The sequence below is a fragment of the Heterocephalus glaber genome, unplaced genomic scaffold (assembly GCF_053883595.1).
Source record: "Heterocephalus glaber isolate CG9 unplaced genomic scaffold, H.glaber_assembly_v1.0 deba00001606, whole genome shotgun sequence".
Taxonomy (NCBI): Eukaryota; Metazoa; Chordata; class Mammalia; order Rodentia; family Bathyergidae; genus Heterocephalus; species Heterocephalus glaber.
This window is the reverse complement of record NW_028258377.1, coordinates 28929874-28950079: the sequence shown is the minus strand read 5'-3', so window position 1 is coordinate 28950079 and position 20206 is coordinate 28929874. Positions and strand designations below refer to the sequence as shown.

The 20206-nt window shown below is 46.1% G+C and overlaps 1 protein-coding gene and 1 pseudogene across 3 annotated transcripts in view; both read left to right on the top strand.

The window, feature by feature from the left end:
• The window catches only part of Adra1b (adrenoceptor alpha 1B), a 115529-nt gene extending 101711 nt beyond the window's left edge, over positions 1-13818 (top strand). For all 3 annotated transcript variants that reach the window (XM_004836469.2, XM_004836468.2, XM_004836467.2), the window contains one exon: positions 12700-13818. In XM_004836469.2, the coding sequence (XP_004836526.1) occupies positions 12700-13307 (608 nt within the window). In that variant the 3' untranslated portion in view covers positions 13308-13818. The remainder of the gene's footprint in view (positions 1-12699) is intronic.
• A 96-nt stretch (positions 13819-13914) lies between these two features.
• Positions 13915-18038, top strand: LOC101698145 (cytosolic non-specific dipeptidase pseudogene; annotated as a pseudogene).
• Positions 18039-20206: the final 2168 nt, after the last annotated feature.

The window sequence follows — 20206 nt, the reverse complement described above, 5'->3', positions numbered from 1 at the left end:
TGGTATAAGAAATCAAGTAAAAATCCAGCCTACCTTCTTTCTAACGGCAACCCTCCTGTTATCCCAACACCTTATATAGAATAACTTATTTTTTTCCCACAAGCAATGAAATGGCATGTAAAATTCTCATGGATATTTGGTTCTCTTTCTAAACTTCATAATTTTGTTGATCTTTCTGCCTTTTTCTGTACTTCATCCCCTTGTATTTTTTAATTATATAATTTTTTAATTATGATTTTGTGGAAAGTTTTTAAATAATCAAGAATGAATTTACCCATATCCCCCATATCCAGTCCCACCATTTATTCCTCTTTATTTCAATTTACCTAAATATTTTTCTCAGACTATTCTTCTATACTCCATATTCACCCATATATTTGATTTGGGATAATTTAACTTCTGTCCCTACCCAACTCCTCAAAAATCTTGTTGAGATTTTAATAAGATTTTTTTGAACTTTCAGAGGAATTGAGAAAGAATTGAAGTTATCTTGGATAGAGACTTCCTATACAGACTTCCTATAAAGCTATGTTTCTCCATTTATACATTATTTTTATGCCCTTTTATAAAGTTTTATAGCTTCCTTCACATAAATCTCACCAATGTTCAGTTTCTAAGAGTTCTACAGGGAAATTGCTATTTCCCATGAGGTCAAAGCGTGGAACCTTCATCTGGCATCAAACACAGCCCCTTAAGGGTTGCAGAAACCATTCCATTCCTTCTGAGACCCACTCTGGACCCAAGCCAAGAGGTCGCTCCCCTACCAGAGTTGGAATGGGTCCACCAATTAATCAGTGAATAACCGATGAGCACTGAGTGTATGCCCAGCCCTATGCTAGAAGCATAAAACATTAGGCTCCCATCTTTAAGGAGCTTTTACAGTGCTTGAAGAGACAAGAGGCACATCCTTAACAATGGAGTTATGTACTAACCCGTGTACCATGAAGTCTCTTTGTGGGAAATTAAAAGAAGAGGCTTGGAGCAATCAGTGAAGGTTTCAGGGAAGTGATCAGAACTAAGCTGGGTGTTGGCCCAGGATTACTATTTGGCTAAGTAAAAAGAAAAGAAGGGAAGTTTAAGCAGGGCAACCAACCAACACCATTTATTCAGCACATTCTATGAACTGATACTGCCGCCAGCCCATGAGGAGGAGGTTAGGTGCTCAACAGATAGCTTTGCACATTCAAATTCTGTGTTGTTTCCTAGAGAAACCAAATCAAGGTAGATTGATCCTACCCTCAATGACCACTGAGCAAAGGAGACAGACCGTTAAATAAAGGTCTTTATTTATCCACTGTTATGACAGAACTCTGTGGAGACAACAGCAGAAGTTCTTAATCACAAGGCTCTGTGCTTTGTGGGTACCCTTTGATGGGAGTCAGTAGGCCCATGCTTCTCTGAAATTATATGGCGCTACATTATCTGCCTAACCAGTGTTGTCAGCCTGAAAGAACCACTAGGATAAGTGACCCAGAATTCTTGGCTTCTAGACACAGATTTGTGTTCTAATGGCCTGATAAAATATACATCAAGGCACCATTCCAAAAGACATAAGAAAACAATGCCCACTTTCCCCTACCCCAGAAATGCTCTAAGAGGTCAAAGATAATTATTGTGTATTTATGGGCACTTTCTAGCTTTGGGGCCAGGCAGATTGGTTGGAATCCTAATCTTACCACTTTATAGTTGTGTGATAGTAAGTGAGTTCCATACACACAGAGCCTGGATCTCTGCATTTGTAAAGTAAGTGTCATAGAGACCTCCTCTCCCTTCTGCCCATGGTGAGGATGAAGTCAGGCAGAGAAAGCGTGCGTCACCTGCATCTGAGCAGGACGTCTCGGCACAATCATTCCTTCCTTCTGTTTTCATGTCCCGAGAAAAGTGGTTATAAAGAGGAAGAATTCAAGCCAGGCCTAGAAAGTCAGGAGAGGAGGTCAGAAGGAGGGAGGGAAAGGAGAGGGATCCATCTCAGACCAGTGGACAGTGAGAATCAAGGGAAAGGGGCCACAAAAGCCAACACATTGCAAAGAATTGGTTCATTGCAGCCAAGTTCAGCAGGTCTTAAATTCCAGTCTAAGTTTGAACTTTATCCTACTAACTCTAGGAGCCACTAGAGGATTGAGGACAAGGGACTCAATCCCATGGGGAGGTGGCTTTCAGCCAGCCTTGCTCATTCCTGAATCCCAAGATAGGCAGAAAAATGATTTTTTTTTTTTTTTGAGACAGGTTCTTGCTATGTCGTCAAGGCTGACAGAACTCACTAGCCCAGGCTGGTCTCATTCTTGTGATCTTCCTGCCCCAGCCTCCTAGGTGCTAGGATTACAGGTGTGTGCCACCATACCTGGCCAGAAAAATGATTTTTTTTATGAAGCAAATTGTAATGTGGGTGCAGGCAACACTTCTCACCTTGGGGTCTTGTTAAAAAAACAAACTCTGATGCAGATTCTAATAAGCATTTCTAACAAGTATCCAGGTGCTGCTTACCCAGGAATTTTCTTTTAAGTAGCCAGAGGCTAACATGTTTCAGTTTTATTATTTTTATTACTAGGATTACTCAAACACTACATGTTGGCTGAGTGCCTGTCATGTGTCAGGCTCTGTGGTAGTCCCTGGACAGAGAGAGATCAGGCATGAACTTTCTTTTCTAAAAGTTTACAGTCTAACCAGAGAAAATGAGTCACCGACCTGAGCAACTGTAATCCAAGCTTAAAAAAAAAATTAAGTGCCACACTTGAGGTTCAATAAGGCACTTGGACAATTCAGTGGAGAGAAAATTGTTTTCAGTTAAGGGAGAAAATCCCTAGAGTTTCAGGAAATTAGTATAAGTGCCCTTTTCTTATTACTGAACAATACACAGGCTTCAGAGTTGGATTTTAATTCTAGCCCACCTCTTTCTGGGCTTGTTGACCACTTCAACCTCAGTTTCCCCATCTAAAAAATGAAATGCACAGGAGCAGACCACTGCAAGGACTGCATTAGACAATGTTTGTAAACACAATACCTAGTAACTGGCTTAGGAATCCATTATTATAAATGGTGGCTCTGGCAATTATTACTGTTTCTAGCATTTGCTTTAGAACTTAACATGGGTCTTTTGGCCCCAAAGATACTGTATTTGTTGGACAAGTTTATGATCTCATTCCAGGGTTAAAGGGGAAACGGAAAAACCTCAAAGGGAATTTCCAAATCCAAGCAAACTTCCTTTTATAATGCTAGTGCTGAAAGAATTAGCATCTATTTTACATTTTTCTAGTTTTTATTGGGCCAAACTGTTTCATCTGGGGAGATATGACTTGGCTAGAAGTGTAGCCAAATGCTCCTACTAAGAGGAGAGAAAGTTCCACTCTGTTTATAAGCTGATCAGAATGGTTTCACCACTCACCAACTCTGCCGAGGTCTGGGCTTGTCTGATGCTAAATATTCTGAAGTGTGTCAAGTCACATGTATAATTCTAGAAGCCAAGAATGTCAGTGCTCAGAGGGATGCTAGAAACCACCCAGCCCGATCTTGGCATGCTGTGGTCAGGTAGAGGATGCTGTAGGCCTCCGGGCTGGGCTGCAGTCTTCAAGCCTGCTCATTGGTCCATTTATTCAACCAATGTTTAGGAACGGTCTATGGATGTCAATATAAAGAAATACATGAAAAATTAAAAGATCTTTCTATTTACCCCCGTTATGGGGATAAGAGCAAGGAGCCCCAGGCACATTAGGGACTAATAGAGAAGTCTTCTGGGTTTAAGACAAAAAATATCATTTCAAGCCACTCTTTCTCTCACCTGCGGGGACCTTGCTCAAAAGCTGCTATCCATCTGAATCTCCATTTCTTCACCTCTAACATGTAGGTGATACCACCTTGCTACGGAGCTGTGGTGGGAATGAAATGAAATGGAACATAGCAAACAATTTGGCTGGCACATCACACAGAAGAACCTGAGAAACAGAGCATCTATTGGCTGGCTTGGTTTTTTTGGCTCTTAAATAATATTGCTGATTGCAGAAGTGGTGTGTAAGAAAATTTTGGAAAACACCTAAAAGCACATGGAAGGAAAATCCTCCCATAATTCCCCCACCCAGGATAAGCAGTGTTGCTGTTACAGCATATACCCTTCCAGTCTTTTCCATCCATCAACATATGTGTTCTATTTTCCTGTGAGCTAGGTGGTTGGTGATTAAAAGCCTTTGTCAAAGGCTGCCTGGACTAAAATCCTGTCACCTACCAGCTCTGTGACCATGGGTGACTTCTCTGTCAAATCTGAGTTTCTATTTGCCTGTGTGTAATAATCATGGCTCCCTGGGCCCAAACTTGCAGGTTGGAATACAAACAACACCCCCTAGAGCTATGCAGGGTACAGTCAGGTGAGGCTGCCCTGGGAACAGGAATCACTGAAGGGTAACAGGCTATTGGTGGCTAAGCTTTTTACTCAATATTGGGTGAAGCACAAGAGTTTGTTAAATGGTTGCTCCTGTTCTACAGATACACCCTATTTTTTTGGAGAGAGGAGGTTTACAGATGACTGAGGTCTTCACTGTTCATTGTTTACTGTTCAGATTTCGGAAAAGCACCTTAAGGATGACCTGCTAGGGCCATGTCCAGCCGAGAATGCTTCTTCCTGTGCAGGTCCAGCTCAGTGTTGGCCTTTGATCCTTGCACTTCATGATCCCTCTAAATCTCCCTTGGGTACTCAAAGTCCAAGTGACTCGGGTGGAATCACAGTAACATCTGTTCCTCCTTTTATCCCTCCACCCTCAAGCTCCAGCTCCTACTCCCCCTACTCAGTAAAACATAGAGTAAAATAAAAGAAATGCCTTATGCAGGTAGTGTGCTTTCAGTACCACTAATCGCTCTCAGAAGTGTTGTCTCGTTAGATCTGCTTAGCAAGCCTAAGCAAGAGGCTGCCAGAAGACATCAGAGCAGAGCCAGGGAGTCACCATCACATGGGTTCCCAGGGATACACATCTGCTGCAGGTCAAACTCACTATGGACCTGGGAGATGTGTAAGACAGCTTGAAATGACGCTAGAATTGGCACAACAAATTCTGAGTCACATATGCAGTCACATATTTACTTAGCACCTATTATGTGCCAAAGACTGAGTTCTCCAGGGAGAAACTGACTCCCTATTCAGGTCTCTTTCAACCCCTTAAGTTCCTCAGAGAAATGTGTCTCGCATCAGAGCTAAAATGTCTTCAGTGCCTCTCAACCACTACTAATATCCATATTTGAGAAAGAGAGAGTGAGGGCCAGGGATTTAGCTCAGTGGTTTCCGATGCCTGCTGTGCAAGCGCAAAGACTTGAGTTCGATCCCAGTACCAAAAAAAAAAAAAAAAAGCTTCTGCACAGCATGAGAAAGAGAGAGCGCCTGAGGCCCACCACAGTCTGGAGCAATTCAGAACGTACTAATACTATTTTGTCTTCATCTTATTTTTCTCTGCCATGACTTTTTATTTGTAGCAAATGATGCAGGTTTTAAAATAGTGATAGAAAGTTTTCTTTGAAAGAATTTGGTTTAGATACCAAAAATGAGTTGACTGAAAGGAAAGTGTTAAGGAGATGGTGGTCAGGTTGGTGGAGTGACTGATGCTTTGTAAGCCTAGACGGGCAACGGGTGTCCTAACCCTGAGGGTTACTGATCCGTGAGACCATCATGACAGCCGCGGAACCTCCCCTCAGAAAACGTGCATGAGTGTTGCCACCGATTTCAGCAGACACAGGAACCCCTGGAGCCCATCCTTGGGCCCTGTGGAAAAGAGCAATAGGACAAGAGTCCCAAACCTCATCCTCTCACTGCCTTCCTCGCCTCTGACAGCCACACAGAAGCACTGTTGGCTGCACTTATTGAGCACTTTCAGTAAGCCAGACTCTCTCAGCACCCCAGCCTCAGCTCACCTCATCTGTGCCAAAAAGAACTGTCACCAGGCCAATTTTCCAGACTTCTGAGCCCCAAAAGTCCACACTCCTAGGAATGCCAAGGCTAGAATTCGAAGCCAGATTCACCTACCTGTGACATCTGAAGGGGTCCTTAACCACCAAACACAACTGCTCCCACAAACATCTGTCGAGCCTAGTGACTGCTCTGCTGTTCACCAGCTGAGTGACTGCCAGTGAATTACCCTCACTATGCCCCATCAAGGGAGGGCGCTGGCCCAGTCCAGGCAGGCCAAGATGCCAAGATGCAGAGCAGGGAGCACCCAGATCACTTCATGAGCATGAGAATTGGAGCCAGGCTCAGGGACATGCACAGTGAGTCCGTGACATTTTAAAGAACCCAGCACAGCCTGGCTTCCAGCACAGAGCCACCCTTCCAGGAATCCACACTTCCTGTTGTATTTTCTCCCCTCTCCTGGTAGCTTCATTAGCCTTCATCCCTACCTCTCCCCAGGGAAAAGTCTGTTTGGGTGCTCAGAGAAAAATCTCCCTGTCACCCATTCTCTTTCATGCCAAAGAGGCTTAGCACCTTCCCTAATTAACTACAGGTTTTTGGCTCACACCAGGGGAGGCTGGCGCAGCAAAGAGGGCCCCAAATGCTAACAGCAGTGTGTTGGGGAGAGGGAAGAGGAAGGAGGCCAAAGCGTTCATGGAATCTGTGGCTGTGGTGATCCAGTCCCTGACCCACACTGCCCCTCTGTGGCAGGTCTAGGGAAGTAGGCTGCCCAGTAGAGATGGGCCAGGCTTTGTGGAACAATCCCCATTTCTGCTATATGGAGACTCTGAATTTCAAGGCTGGAAAGGACTCAGCTCAAACCACTAAATTCAAGAAGAGAAACTGAGACTCCTGACAAGAAAGCAAGTGACCCAAAATTATAAATGAAGTTACCAAACATAGTTACCAAACCCAGGTTTCCTAAAATGATAGCCAGAAATCCAAAGTATATGTGACTAGGTCCTGTTAATGCAGAGGAGTTGACTGGGCAGCAGACACCTAGTATCCATGGTGCTCCCAAGGATTTCACAGGTTGTATCTTGTTTAACCTTCATGACAACCCAGAGGGGTCACTATCATTAGCTCCATTCCACTGATGAGGACCTGAGACTTAGGGGCACTATGAGACTTACCCAGTCACGTGGCTTCTGGTAGGATAGCCAGGATTCTGTTCCAGAGTCCAATTCCAAAGAGAAAGGCACTGCCTTTGAGAAGTAACTGAGGACTTCTTCAGAAGGTGGAGGGTGCCATGCTGGGGTCTGCAGGAAGAGGAAATAAAATGGAATGCAAATGTGAAAGGAGGCCAAGATCACTGTCCACCTACCAGATACGTGAGGATTAAAAAGGCTGGAGGAACCCCGAGCTGTGGCAGTGTAAGGAAAACGTCACACTACAGTCAGCAGGGGGTGGGGGTGAGGGGGTGTGAATTGGTACAACCAGCTCCAACAGCAATTTCACTAGCTCTCAGTGCCTAAATGTGAGACTGGCCCAATGGTTCCTCATGGGAAGTTATTCTACAGAAACACTCAAGCATGCAAAGAGTGAAATGCTTGGGGCTTTTTATTCTTGCAATTTGCAACAGCCAAAATTGGAAATCAATCACTGACCTGACTAGCATTACAGAATGTGTTAAATAAACTACTATACAGCCAAACATGAGAACATAATGTAGTTTGGGAGGATGAAACAGCATCTTATACACTGACATGGGGAAATATAAATATTCTAAGCAAAAAAAGCAATCAGGGAAAAGTACATGCAGTGTGACCCCATTTTTTAAAATCTAGATGGATAAAAACAAAGTTGTTAACCCTGGTCTCTTGTGCTTGAGTGGAGAAAGAATTTCCACTCTATACTTTATAGATTTCTTGTAATATGTAATTTTTAACTCAGCATGTATCATTTTCGTAATAAAAATATACAAATCTGGAGGGGAAATGAAAATATGTTTCCTGCCCAGGAGGAATTACAATCCAGGTAGTGAACAATGACTTAACCAACCCTCGGATGGCTTACCATTATTAACAGGCAGATAATAAAATAACAAAATGAGATGGACTTGTATGTGCTCTGTGGGATCCACAGTAAAGAAATCAATCTGACTTGGGCAGGGTTAATTGGAGAAGAGTTTCCGGCAGAGGTTGATGACTGGGCCAGGATACAAAGTACAGTAAATTCTCTGTATAAACAGGGTCTACGCTGGAAGATTCAACCATCCATGGATCCAAAAATTTGCATCTGTACTGAATAGGCACAGTATTTTTTTTTCCCCTGTCATTATTCTGTAAACATTTCAGTACCATGTAAACACTACTACACACAATGCGGTGTTTACATTGTATTAGGTATTATAAGTCATCTAGGCATAATCTTAAATTTACAGGAAGATATGTGTAGGTTATATACAAAAGCTATGTCATTTTATCTAAGGAATTTGAGCATTCTCAGATTTTATATCCACATGGTGTTCCGGAACCCATCCCCCACAGATAAAAGGGATGACTATATTTTGAAAAGGTCACTATAATTTTCAAGGTGCCAGACCATGTGTCAAATATTTACACGGATATTTTCATGTATTCACAAAGATATTATGAAACAGGTATTTTCTCCATTTTATAGATGAGAAACCAGAGGTTGAGAAGGCTAATGAACATTTCTCAAATCAAACAGCTATCCTCTAACAAGCAGATTCAATACCTGGTCTTTCTCATACCAAACTTTATGCTCCACCCACTCAGCTACATTGCCTAAATTTTCAGGAGGCAAACAGTCTCCTTCTTGTCAGAGGACTAAAAATCCTAAACCAAAAATATGGCCATAAATGCCCACAAGAAAAGTCATCTTCACCCCTTACTTAGGCTGAATACTTTTCAGAGCCTTGGTCTTTGGAGGGTACTTTGTAAGGAAATAAAAATAAAGATCCCACACATCTTTGTCCCTGGCAAGGTGCTTCTAGTGTAACAGATAAAGAAGAACCTAAAAAGATATCCTCCCAGCACAGGGGGTTACTTAGTTACTTTCTCATTGCTGGGAACAAAATATCTGACACAAGTTAAAGGAGGAAAGGTTTATTTCAGCTCATAGTGTGTAGAAGTTTCAGTCTAGAGTCAGCAGGTCCAAGGCAAGGTGGCATGGCAGAGGGGTGTGGCAGTGGAGAAACAGTTCATGGCACATTGGGCAGAAGGCGGCACAGCAGCATGCAGTAGCAGCAGCAACCTTCTGTCTTCTTTCTGCTCCTTTATATGCCATCCAGGATACAAGCCTATTGATTGGTGCCAGCCATACCCAGGCTGGGGTTTCCCTTATCTACACCCTTAATCCCAGTATCACACCCTTAATCATATTCACACACCCAAACCCAGCCACCTTCAAAAGTCCCCACATATGACCACATGAGGATTTAGGGAGACATCTAGATATAAGCCATAACAGCAGGACACAATGACATTTATATCCCTGTCCTAATGCCAAGTGTTGTAATGGCCTGTTAGCTCCCACAGAACAGATACCACATCTCAAACTTAGCTCTGTATCTCCATAGCTTCTCAGTGTCTGGGACTTAGCAGGAGTTCAGTATTTGTGGAATGAATGAACAAACAAATGTGTGAATGTATAAAAATTTAAATAGCTACCACCATCATATGCTCTACTGATCCAAAAAGAGATGGAACCAACAAGAGTCGTCCCTGAATGGTACCCTCCAAGGGCTGTGACTCTTACATGAGCTTAGATAGGAAATGTTTAGCACAGGACCTAAATGGCACATTCACATTGAAAATGGTGACTGGAGGGCCAAGGATTTAGCTCACTGGCACTGTGCCTGCCTCACAAGCACAAGGTCCTGAGTTCGATCCCCAGTACCACACACAAAAAAAAATGGAGGCTGAGATGAAGGACAGTACCATTACTGTTACTGTGGCTCCTTTAAAATAACCAGAGCCTCAGGATACATCCCCCACTAATCCATTTTTGCCATATTTCACTACCATCTTCAACAGGGTTGCCACCAAGCAAAGTTACAAGTTTGTCTTCGGTAAATACGTTGTCCTGCTCTGGATGATGCCCCCATACATACACCTTTGGCCACAACTGCCCTTGTGTCCCCAGCCACCATCCTACACCCTACACATTCTCATGCAAGGAGATCTGCTGCCTGTCTGCACTCTCGTCAGCATTTACCCTCCCAGGGTAATGTACAAGGCTCCCAAGTTTTACCTCCCTCTCTCCTATTTAGTCTCCTGTTCCCCACTTTGTCAAGACTGCTGTTCTACACCCATCAGACTTGGTGACAGAAATAAGTCCACCACCAAGGACAGAGACAGCTCATTCCCGTCATGGGATGCCAGATGTTCACACCCTGCAGTTACATAGGGGCTTTCTAGACATTGTCTGAATCCAAGGGAGTATCTCCAAGGGTGGAACACAAACCTAACGGTGCGGTCTTGAGACAAATCAGACTGTGAGCTGACACCCTCATTGGCCTCCCCACAGCAGACCTAGAAGGTAGCCCACTCCCACATTTCTTCTCTGGGTTGAGACATGTTAGCACTTACATGCAGGTGTGGCTACTCCTCTTTCCAAGTTGAAAACCCTGTCTGGCTTAGTCCTGCACCCAAAGCCCGGCCTTTTCCCAGCAGCCACCACAGTGGGTTGCTAAGCAGAGAAGGACTGGAGGCTCCTCAGAACACCAGGCCAAACCACAAACCAGAAGGGCAAGGGTTCCAAGAGGAAACACATATGCCTCAGTGTCTCCCTCTGCAGAATGGTGGACAACTGCTAAGACCCCTTCCATATGGAAAAGTGTTTGATTTTCATTCAATAAATGGATTCAAAGATGATCCCGCAGACCAGGCCCATGGGAAGCTCAGTCTGACAGAGATTAGATAAGAATATCAAAGTCCACATGCCACAAGCCCAGTGCAGAGTTAGGATATAGTCTGAAAGTACAAAATATTCTGAAAGTATAATGTCATTTTTTAAAATACATGAAGCTGTATATCCAACAGAAAAAAATCAAGAAGTGCATCAAAATGTGACTTTTCTGCATTGCAGAATTACAGTTGCTTTCATTTTTTTATTTCTTATATTTTCTTGTATTTCCAAGACTATTATTGATAGCATCTTTTTATTTTAAAGCATATTTTTATTCAAATAGCATTTAGTTTAACTCTCAGCTACATTACAGACATGCCGTGTGACCTGAGGTGAGCCACTTACCCTCTCCAAGTCTTAGATGCCTTATATTTAAAATGGAAATTGTTTTTAATTTGATATAGTCATAAAATGTTTTTGGATCTCAAATTCAGAAGGATGAGTTAATCATGTTTCTGGATTCATAACATCCTATCATCATCAGTCTATGCCAGGCTCACTCTTATTTTTTATTGATTTATTTCTCTTACTCTCATTCCCCATTCCCATGTCCATCTGCTTTCACCCCTAGGCAAACATTCTGTGTTTAACGTCTTTTTTATTTAAGAATGTTCTTTGCAAAGTGCATGTGGTTGTTTATTGAGTTAAATGTATTGTCACAAATTTCATTCAATTTCTTACTTTTTTCATGAAGAACAATGGATTTAAGAGCTTTCCACACTTCTCTGTGGACATGCCATCCTGGGCCTCACAGTGCTGCACTGTGCCCACCTATGCCACATCTCAAACCCAACCCCGAATGAGCATCTTCCTGATACACATCCATGCATCCGCCACATCCTGCGTTTCCCAGGGAGGGAAACCCAGGCTTTCTCCAACTCCCCGTGACACCACCACCAGCACTGCCATTAGCATCCTCCTAAGTGTTCCTGGACGAACCTGTGTGAAAACACTTTGAGATCCGTGACCTAGACCAGAAAGGCTGGGAAACGAGGTGTGTGTACCAAGCTGTCAGTCTTCCCTAGAACTCTGCATATCCTGTGCCCCAACCAGCTATAAGGAAAGCTCCTGAAATCACCTACTTGGCCTATTCAGCTTCCTAATGTTAGCCAGCCTAACTGATATAAATTCTATCTCGGTCGTTTTCATTTTTAATATATTTCACTGCTTAATATTTTGAGCATCTTGTCATATGTTCACTGGCCACTGGGTTCCCTATTTTGCAAATTATTCCTTCCTTTGCCCATGTTTCCAATGGGAGTTCTGTCCTTTTCTCGTTGATTTGGGGAGTGCATTATATTCTAAATATCAATGCCCTGACTGTTCTGGATATTGTAAATAACTTCTTCCATTCCGGCCTTATGGTCTATCATTTGGAGGAGCTAAGACGTTTTTCTTGACTCCTAATTTCCAAAAGGTTTTCCTTTAGGTTGTTTTCTTCTTCTTTGACACCCCGCCTTTTGCATTTAGGTCTTTAACACATCTCTTATTTGCAATGGAAACAAATCAGCACTTGCTTCGTGGTATCTCGTGGAGGTGAAAACCGTACAGGCCAGGCGCCCAGGGCAGAGCCTGACCCCGGAAGCAGTGCGCAGTTAAGGGTCACTGTTTCTAACGCTGGGCTGGAATGGGGGTGGGTGCTGCCCTAGTAAATGTGCCCCTGGAGGAACTTAGAAACTGCGAAGCTTCCTCAGGAAAGGTTTCACAGGGAAAGTTATGGACCTTGGGCCTTCTAAGGAATGTAGGAGGCCTCCGTTTTGAAACGGAAAGGCCAGGCTTCCAGGCAGAGAAAACTGGCCTGAGGCAAAAGCGCGTGGGGGCGGGAAACAACAGCGCGCTGCGCCGAGGCGAGGCGAACCGTGGGGAACGCAGTGCTCACCGACCGCTCTCTCTGTCCCCTGCAGGCTCCTTGTTCTCCACCTTGAAGCCCCCCGACGCCGTGTTCAAGGTGGTGTTCTGGCTGGGTTACTTCAACAGCTGCCTCAACCCCATCATCTACCCGTGCTCCAGCAAGGAGTTCAAGCGCGCCTTCGTGCGCATCCTCGGGTGCCAGTGCCGGGGCCGCCGTCGCCGTCGCCGCCGTCGCCGCCTGGGCGGCTGCGCCTACACCTACCGGCCGTGGACGCGCGGCGGCTCGCTGGAGCGCTCGCAGTCGCGCAAGGACTCGCTGGACGACAGCGGCAGCTGCCTGAGCGGCAGCCAGCGGACCCTGCCCTCGGCCTCGCCGAGCCCGGGCTACCTGGGCCGCGGCGCGGCTCCGCCCGTCGAGCTGTGCGCCTTCCCCGAGTGGAAGGCACCGGGCGCGCTCCTGAGCCTGCCCGCGCCCGCGCCCCCCGGCCGCCGCGCGCGCGACTCGGGCCCGCTCTTCACCTTCAAGCTTCTGGCGGAGCCCGAGAGCCCCGGGACCGACGGCGACGCCAGCAGCGGCGGGGGCTGCGAGGCCGCGGCCGACGTGGCCAACGGGCACCCGGGCTTTAGGAGCAACATGCCCCTGGCTCCCGGGCAGTTTTAGGCCCGCGCGCGGCCCCTTTCCCTGGGGAGGAAGCCACCGTGGGGGGCGGGCGGGCGCGGCCTGGGGCACACGGGCGGGACGGGGAGAGGGGCAGCTGCTTTTCTGGCAGGGGCATGGGTGCCAGGTACGGCGCGGAGGGCTGGGCCGAGCATGCCGAGAGCCTGGGGCCCCGCCGGCCCGGATTTCCGTCTCTCTCTCTCTCTCTCTCTCTCTCTCTCTCTCTCTCTCTCTCTCTCTCTCTCTCTCTCTCTCTCTCTCTCTCTCTGTATATATATCGAGTCCCTCTCTACCTGTATTTAACTGGGTTCACGTGCGTGTGTCTGTGCGGTGTACGTGTGGTGTGCATGTGTACTTGTGTGAGCGGTGGAGGAGTGTGCGCCCAGAAGTGGCAGCCCAGGCCCTTGTCTCGTGACTTCGTACCTCCCAAGTCCCTCCTTGTTCTTCGCTTTACGATGGCACTTTGACGGGGTGGGAAACAAAGTCAGACATTAAAGATCCTTTCTCCTGTGTAGTCGTGTGTAGTTTGTGGGCCGGGTGGGTGGCAGGGAGGGTCTGACCAATCCTAGGCCTTAAGGTGCGCTTACAATAAAACAGCAGCCAGGTCTTCACACTGGACTGTGGGCAATAATTACGCTATGTCCCCTTGATCCTACTTCTGCCTTTGCTGTTGCTGTTCGCCAGAGCTAAATAAATCTGATCCCGCGGCTAAACGTGACCCCCTGGGCTTGCCCCATAAATCCTGCTTCCTGCTTTGGATTCTTGGCAGTGTCTAAATCCACCCCTTTCTGTCTCTTCCTGTTGTGACTATTAGGCAGTGTTTGGCCTGACGCTGATCCCTAGGACCCCATTTCTAGCTGGAGCTCTCAGGCCAGTACCCTAGGTAGGGCAGCTCTCGAGAGGACCCAGGCAACACAGGACTAGGTCACTTCCCCTCATCTCCATTGTGTCTCTGTGCCCACTGAACCTGGAAAAAAAAATCCAGACTGTAGGAGTTTCTGGATAAGAAACACACAGGGGTACAAAAGCCCTCGACCTCTGCTAACTTGTAACTCTGCCTGGGAAAGCAGCGCTAAGGAAGGTCAACAGTGGGGTGGAGAACATCTTCAAGAAGAGAACCAGCTTCTAGTCTCAGCCCTGACACTCTTTTGTAACCAGGAGAGAGTAACACCCCCTCCTGGATCTGTTTCCTGTCTGTGTAATTATGGAGTTGATTCTAAGGTTTTCTCAGCATCTAAAAGGCACAGGTTGGAGAAGAGGATAAAAGATGAGGAGCAAAACAAACAAACATTTTCTTCTGAAACTCAGAAGCAGGGGAAGAATTGGCCCCCACATCTTTACTTTGCTTTCTGAGTTGAGCTTCAAAATTTTTCAAATGACAAAAGCCCCTCCCAGTAATGGCTACATCAATCATACATTCTGAAAGTGGACTGAAACAGAAAACACTTAAAAGGAAGAAAGCCAGTAGCTCATGTAGCTGAAAAGCATCAGGATATCAGGTTTGGCTGGATCTGGGGACTTAAAACTGTGTGTGGGCCGGGGATTAGCTCAGTGGTTTCGCCGCCTGCTGCACAAGTGCAAGGACCCGAGTTCAATCCCAGGTACCAAAAAAAGAAAAGAAAAAACTGTCTGCTTATTTGGTCTTTGACTCTCACCTAGCTCGAATCTTTTAGCTCTATTTATCTTTGTATATCACCCTTGATTTCTTCTTGGAATTAGTTTCATCACGTCTTTTTTTTGAGACAGGGTCACTGTAGTTCAGCCTGACCTTAAACTCACTATGTAGCCCAGGCTGGCCTTGAACTCTCTGCAATCCTCCTGCCTCAGCCTCCCGAGAGCTGGGATTACAGGTGTGCACCACCATGCCTGCCTTCATATCATTCTTACAAATGATGTCCCCCAAAAGAAAAATAGGACTACGCAATTCTGTCACAAAAATGAAAAACAAAAAGTCCAGGGAAAGGAAAGAATCTACTTCACAGACTCCCTTTTAAATACTGCTGAAAGCTATATACATTCCTTTCAGAAATACACACATGAGGGAACTGGTCCTGTGCTGAATCTTCAAGGTCTGCTGTCTGCTGGAAAGATGTCAGGACCTCAGTACCCTGTTTCAGTACGTTGATGAAAACCAGGACGGCTCCATTATGAAACTTGCAAAGTGGGTGGCCATCTAGACTGTCCGCCTGGCGGGAGTAGAGAGGCGAGATCAGAAGGTGTGGAGGTTGCTGCCCCAGGCATCCAGCACCTAGGGGCCTCAGTGGAACTTGTGGGTGCTGGGAAACAAAAGCTCCCTGGTGGCTCGGATACCAATTCCTCCCATTCTGTTGAGCAAACTGGGCTGTGGCCCATAGAAGCAGACGGCCCTGGAGGATGGCTGGGATAGGGAGCCCCTCACCTTGGTGAAGTGAGTTGGCAAGTTGTATGGGAGAAGTTCAGCTGATGATGAGGGGCCAGTGGCTGGCTGCATGAACGCCCTAGAAACGGGTCAGAAGACAGGTCAGGAGATTCCTGGCAATGTGCAACTCTGCCTTGAAGGCATGGAGGAGTCTGGCTCCAAGGCCTGGACAAGCTGGGTTTTGCCCAGAAAGACACCTTCTTTAAAGGTGTGGACTACATTTCCATCTCTGGCGATTACTGGCTGGGGAAGAAGAAGCCCTGCATCACATATGGTCTCAGGGCCTTTGTTACTTCTTCATGGAGGTGGAATGCAGTCCCAAAGACCTCCATTCTGGGTCCATGAGGCCATGACGGATCTCATTCATTGATGGCCTCTCTGATAGACAACGAGGGGAAAAATCCTCATCCCCAGCATTAATGAGGCCGTGATCAATGAGAAGCATGAGCTCTATGACCACATCGACTTTGACATGGAGGAGTTCACCAAGGACATCAGGGCTCAAACCCTCCTGCACAGCTGCAAGAAAGACATCCTGATGCACCGATGGCAGTACCCATCCCTCTCCCTCCATGGCACCCAAAGCCCCTTCTCTGGGTCTGGGGCCAAGACTGATTCCTAGGAAAATGATTGGCAAGTTCTCCATCAGGCTGGTGCTGAACATGACACCTGAAGTTGTCAACGAGCAGGTTACAAGCTACTTGACGAAGAAGTTTGCTGAACTACACAGCCCCAACAAATTCAAGGTGTACATGGGCCCGGGTGAGAAGCCTTGGGTGTCTGCTTCACATTATATGGCTGGGAGAAGAGCCCTGAAAACAGTTTGTGGTGTTGAACCAGACTTGACCAGGGGAGGTGGCAGTATTCCTGGGACCCTGACCTTCCAGGAGGCCACAAGGAAGAATGTGATGCTGTTGCCAGTGGGGTCAGCAGATGATGGCATCCACTCCCAGAATGAAAAGCTCAACAGGCTTTAACTACATAAAGGAACCAAGATGCTGGCTACATACCTGTCCGAGGTATCTCAGCTGAAGGACTACAAGACCTATTTTCCATTGAGTGCCATGTCTGACCAGAAGGAAACCCATCTCTACCATCTGTACTTGCCCTTGCCCTCTCTGACTGGCTCAAGAAGGTAGAAGTTCCTTCCCCTTTTTCCTCTTGTCTGTCAGGTCACACACAGACTTCCAAGAAGAGCCTCGTGTCCAGCTTTTGGGTGGGTGGAGTTAGCAATTGAGAACATTTAGTCCTGGGGGGTTATCAGGGATAGCTGGCTGACCCCTGGGTAGATTCTCACAAGTGGCCTGCATGAGTCGACCTCCGGAAAGCAAAAGCACCTGAGGTCCAAGAGTACAAGCTCTGTAGGAGGGGTTGGCTAGCATGGAATTGGGACAAACTCTACTTGCTGCTTTCTGCTGTGTTCTGCCTTCTCCATCAGGTGACTCACAGCTGGGATATTTAGAATGTAGATGAGAAAATTCAGGGGCCTCTTAGCCAGACAGCCTCCTTTGTGACCCCTTGCTGTCATGCGGTTCTGTTCTTTCTCAGGACTTTGACCAACTCCTGTGTTCTCTCAGGTCTATTTCCTGCCCTCAGAACCTAACCTAACAGTCCTCGTGGAAGGACTGGTCCATCTCAGTCTGTGTTGCTCAATAAAAGTGAAAATAAAGCCTCTGAGAGAAAAAAGAAGAAGAAGAAGAAAAAAAAGAAATGTAAACATGAAACAAATTCTACCATTTTCATACAGGATTAGTTGCCTCAGCTCTAAGATCTCATAAACAGAATGTGATATCCCAAGCACATAGATTATATGAACTGACCCATATTTTAAGAATTATTGGAGCCAACCTCCTCATTTCATTGGATGGGGAGATGGAACTAAGTAACTTGATCAAGTTGTGCCACAGCCAGAACCCGAACCCAGGTCTTCTACCTCCCTCTTCAGTACCTTTTACATCCCCTGTGTTACCATTCTGATCCCAGGCTGCGGACATCCTCCAAAAGAAAGTGGGCCTCTTCTTGCCCCTCTGGAGAATCAGGGGTCTTAGGAAACGAAGAGCTTTGAACCCCATTCCCAGGGAAGGAGAAATAGTTTGTGGCAGTCCTTCAAAATATTTTGTAAGCAACCCAAGTCTTCTTTCAAATCGACTTTCCATGGAATCCTGAGTGAAGAGGAAAGACCCAGGCCTCCTCAGGCCTCCTCAGTCTCCTCTTTCCCTCAGTCGCTCCATTTCACCGGCCTCACTCACCTGGGGCTCCGTGTACCCTGGGGAGCAGTGTAAAAATCACTGGTCTGGCGAGTGAAAGAGATGTGGAGTCAGTGAGACCAGGGTGTATGTGACCTTCGGCTATTCATCTTGTTTCTTCTGGGATGTTTCCCTGTCTAGCAAACAGACGTGATCTTTGTAGCCCACCAGGAAGCACAAAGGCTCCAATGAAATTAGAGAAGTGTAAGCAGTGATACATATGTGACCAGGCAGATGCAAGCTATAATTTGGACCTTGGATATATGAAGTCTCAGGCACCAGGGCACTTCCTGAGCTGCTCCAATCTAATCAATCATTTCCTTGGTTACTGGTGGGTAGGGGTCACCCAGGCAGCAGAGAGGAAGTGGCGGTCTCCTGCCTCTCTCCAGAAGGAAGATTAGCCACGCAGTGGCTCACATCGCCCAGGGACATGTGGTAAATCTGCCCCTAGCCACAGCCCACATGCTGGTCTGTTCAGGTCCCTCAGTGTGGCCAGGCCCAGACAGGGTAGAGTTCATCGAGAGCCCCCGGGGCAGACAGGGGGTTCTGCTTGGATCTCCCGTGAAACTGCAAAGCAACTCTACTCTCTGCAGCCGCCCAAACACTGTTGGTCATTTGTCACTACTGAGGCATGCACAGGTATAGATCTGCAACTGAGGTAAAGAGGCGAGGGGCTTGGCCAGCCAAGGTAATAGTTCCTCCTCCAGACTTGCGTTCAAATCCCACCTCTGCCATTTAACAGCTGTGTCACATTGAGGAACTTATGTCATGAGTCTAGACCTCAGTGTCCTTAAGTATAAGAAAGGAAAATAATAGCACCTACATCATAGGGACATTGAGAGGGTCAAATGAGATCATGTCAGCCATTTAGTGAGCATTCCATAATGGTGGCTATTAGCAGAGGCATTCATCATTCTATTATTTACTTGGATATATGAAATTTAGACAAATACATATACAGGGACCAAAAGACCCTTCAATTTTGTTCATTAATCCCAGAATTTTAACACTCAGGATTCATCTTTTTTAAAAAAGAATTAAGGGCCTGGGGATTTAGCTCTGTGATAGAGCACTTGCCTAATATATGGGAGGCCCTAGATTTGATCTACAGCTTCACAAAATGGTGGGGCAGGGGGCTAAGTTTATCACAGAGTAAAAGAATTTTGTATCCTACAATATACAAAGAAGAGATCAGCCTGAACAAAAAGTAAACATAAAATTTAATAAAAGTTATAGAACATGGAGCCGGGGATTTAGCTCAGTAGTTCCACTGCCTGCTGTGCAAGCGCAAGGACCGGAGTTCAATCCCCGGTATCAAAAAAAAAAAAAGTTATAGAACATTCCAGATGATAACACTGGTATGCATAGTTAGGGTAGCACACGTGTGCTTGAAGGAGTTGGAGAAGGAAACATAGGACATCAGCCTCAAGCATCCACCTGGGTTCAAGTCCCCGCACTCCTACCTAGGCCGCGTACATACCCTCTTGAGGCTGATCACCTTGCATTTAAATTGATGACATGGCTAGAACTGACCTCCCAAGATTGGAATGAGAAATAAATAAGACAAGATATGAAAGAGTCAGCACAGAGCAGGCACTATTGTTTATTCACTGTGAAGGGCCTTATATATCCTTCATTTCAGCAGTTCTTAACTTTTCTTGGATCAGCAGCTCCTTTAAGAGTTGGAGGAAAGCTAAAGAAAAGTGAACATAGCAAGCTCAAGGTTCATCTATGATTCATGCTCCCCAAGTACTCCAGGGGATACATGGCACCCAAGTGATAAACTTCTCAACAAATCTAACTCCACTGATAAGCAAGAGTAGCAAAATGCAGAGAGAACACACAAGAGTGATAAACTTCTCCCCATATTAGATGTACAAAGACAACATAGAATGAAACCAAGACCCAGCCCTGAAGAACTACCTCATCCTGGCTGATGGGTCAGCAGGTTAGTGAGCTACCCCAGGCAGGAGTGTTACCGGAGTAAGATGGTCCTCCACCACCCCCACTGGGTGAGAACCCCCGCATCAAAGCTCCATTTTCTTTTTGGGGAGAATTTATACCTTTTCATAGTTTTCCCATCTTACAACTCCACCTGCCTTTTGAAATTTAAGAGCCAAGAATGTGATGCTTTTTTGTTTGGCTTCCCCTGGACAGCTTTCCCTCTGGGCACAGTGTGCTTACTTGTGGCTGGCTTGGCTGGAGTCAGGCCTCATTGTATGAGTTCATTCAGTATCGTCTGCTTGCTAGGGGTTGGC